This window comes from Eurypyga helias, unplaced genomic scaffold, assembly GCF_000690775.1.
Source record: "Eurypyga helias isolate BGI_N326 unplaced genomic scaffold, ASM69077v1 Scaffold39923, whole genome shotgun sequence".
NCBI lineage: Eukaryota > Metazoa > Chordata > Aves > Eurypygiformes > Eurypygidae > Eurypyga > Eurypyga helias.
Window position 1 is genome coordinate 1 of NW_010241275.1, and position 3,007 is coordinate 3,007.

General features: G+C 39.4%; 1 gene segment (V, D, J or C); it reads left to right on the forward strand.

The window, feature by feature from the left end:
* Window positions 1–268: 268 nt before the first annotated feature.
* Window positions 269–1,513, forward strand: LOC104507432 (the record flags this gene model as incomplete). The annotated part of the segment is given in 3 exon segments: window positions 269–602; window positions 1,218–1,280; window positions 1,398–1,513. Coding segments are annotated over 3 exon segments (513 nt in total), but the record flags the coding sequence as incomplete, so codon positions are not given.
* Between the last annotated feature and the right edge of the window lie 1,494 nt (window positions 1,514–3,007).

Consider the following 3,007-nt stretch of genomic DNA (forward strand, 5'->3'; position numbering starts at 1 on the left):
AAATCAAAGTTAATATGTTCACTGGTGGTGTGTTCTTAAAAGTTGCCTTCCTCATTTCAAGGTCATTCATTTAAAGGAATTCATATGGCTTCTGGTAAAAACAAGCTTAGTAGCCTAAGGAATTAGAAGTACTGATGAAAATACCACCCTCATACTCCCCTTCTGCCTTTGATCAACTCTTTGGGAAACAGGAGGAAGAAATGAACACTCTCAGTTGTCAGAGGGCAGACGTGGCTGCACTATATCTGAACTATGCTTTGTCTCTCAGGAAAGTATGCAGAAAATAAAGTCATCCCAAAACGATGCTTCTTTTTCAGAAAGTCAAGAAGAATCTGCCCCAGAAGTCATTGTGCTTAAATCAAAGGAACCCAAAAAATATGACAACAAACTGAACATGGCTTGTTTGGCGAGGAATTTCTACCCTAAGAACATCAGCCTGGATGTGCCCAAGGGTGACACTGTATATGATCTGAAGGCACCTCTTGTCACATCTGAGGGGATGTATAGCACCATCAAGGTGGTGGGAGTGGAACCAGACGCCGAGGTGACCTGCAAGGCTATGCACAAGGGGAACAAGGATACACCCAACACAATCCTGCCAGGTACGGTGTTACGGTCTGAACACAATGTGACTCTGGGAGATGTGTCTTCCAAGATTTTTTCTTGCCCTTTGAGAACTTTGCAGGAACAAGTGCAGTCAGAAAGATATTTAGGTACTTGGTTAAGTGAAGATGAGATAGTCAAAAGCACCTAGCATGCATTACCTTAATTCAACTATTTAAGCACCTGGAGTTTGCTTCCCAAAAAAGAAACAAACAAAATAGAAAAGGACATGTGATTTTTTTTTCCCCCAAATATTTTGATTATTTTTGATCTCTTTTTAAATTGTTCTTTTCCTATGGTAAAGTTCATTTCAGAAGGGAGAGAAAATAAAACTCAACAATCCTCTGGGGTGGCTGTTTTGGGGGTGGGGGGGTGTTCTGGTTTCTTTTGGGGGAGAGGTTTGGTTGGTTGGTTGGTTGGGGTTTTTTTCCTGCAATCACGCATACAAAGCTGATTTTTCTCTTCAAGTTAATCTCAGAACTAATGACCTGCTATCTGATTCTCCAATAATGCTTATCTGCTGCTGGGAAAAAAAACCCTACAGGTATGTTTTGTGTAATTTTTGTTTTATATAGTTTGGGTACAATTTATAGTGTCTCTCAATCATTCAACAGAAAAGAAAGCTGAAGAATTTGAGACAGCTAATGCTTGCGACATTACAGATGCATCTACAAAAGGTTAGTTGCCTAAAGGAATGATGGAGTATGGTTACTTTATTGGGGATTCAGTATTTTTTTGGGTGAGGGGGATAATATCAAGACCACACTCTCTTCCCTCCTCTTTTTTTAAAGCAGATGTCAAAATGGAGAAATCAAATATGCTGTTCATGGCTGTTTTGGGTTTGAGAGTCCTGCTGGCAAAAAGCATCGCCTTCAATACAATCATGAGTATCAAGCTGTTTCTCTTCTGAGGTAGGAAAACCATAATTCAAGTCCCTGGGAACAAAGGAGGCAAGTGCAGTTGGGTTTGCATCCTTCTGCAACCCCACAAGGAGTGACATCAGTTCAGCTGTTCCTGTTTCCACTGGGTTACGGTTAATGTAACCCTCAAATTGCACCTCTTCCCCAAATTGCCTTTGCATCAGGCTAGTCATTGGTTTCTCTTTCAGGTACTGGGTAAGTAAGCCAGAAACAGGCTGAAGAAGAGCAAGAAAGAACACACAGCAGGATAATTTATACACCACGGGTCAGTTTTGCTACCAGAAACATCTACAGAATCAACAAACCCTCCAGTTCCTGTAGAACTAGGAGTCTTTTTATTTTATCAAGTTGCTCTTCAGTTAACACCATCTGGAAGCCGCCTTAGACAGCTAATACTGCTGAACTCTTGTCTAGCTTAGTTTCTTTAACTGTTAAAAAAATTCTTGTTATTTCTTATTTTCATAACAATTTTCCCTCATCCCTCTGCTAAGCAGAAATAGTTTGCTCTCCTATTCTTTTATCCACTGCATTGAAGCATCCAAATTGCTCAGATAGTTTCAAAAACTTAAAATTGATCTTTATACTTATTATGCTTTAAAAACACCATCTCTGGTCATATTACATTATTGTCTACAGAAGTAATGCTTTTCTGCTTAAGGATCCCAGGCACAGAGGGAGCATTGTGTAGTTTTAATTTTTAGAAGCTTTTATAAATGACAGTTTTCTAGTGCAGATAACTAGGTCTGGATCTGCAGGAATTCACTTCAGACAGGCATACAGTAGTATTTTCTTTCCTATCTCTTCTTTAGGACATCTTTCTCTTTTGTAAAGTACATGGTACCCGCACTTTAGATTTCCTTAATATACACCAAATAAAGTCTTACTATACTTGGTTTGTACTGTGCCCTTTATTCTGAAAGTTGGGTGGAAAATTGTTGAAATTCCACTGTCCTATCCAGTGGCCACTGAGAACTAGAGCAAAGCACCTATTACAACCTAGATTTCCTTTTTATGAAATTTGTCTTTCTTGGGCTTTTTATAAGGAAAGAGAGATAATCTTTGGCACATTTAAGAGACTTCAGGAGGACTATGAATTCTGCCCTTATTGGGTTTAAGGGAGTTTTAACTATTCATGGCCCATTCAAATTACTCAGGCTCAAAATTGTGGATCATAACAAGAAGAGAGGTGGTCTAAAGGGAAAACAGTTAAGACCAGGGGCAATTTGAACATTAATGTACAGACCTCAGAAGGTGAGAGAACAGGCTGCTGATTTTCCATTCACCAATACTATGAAGGGGCCAACAGGAAACACTCTGGGCTTCCTTGATAGATAGCCTAGCCTTTTGCTTTGCAGTCAAGAAAGCCCAACACTGACTTTTGTCTCAAGCTGCAAGCTGCCTGTTTGAAGCAGGATACTGTGGTTAAAACACATGACTAAATCACACTATGCAAGAAAAATTCCCCTTGTTTTTAAAAATATGTT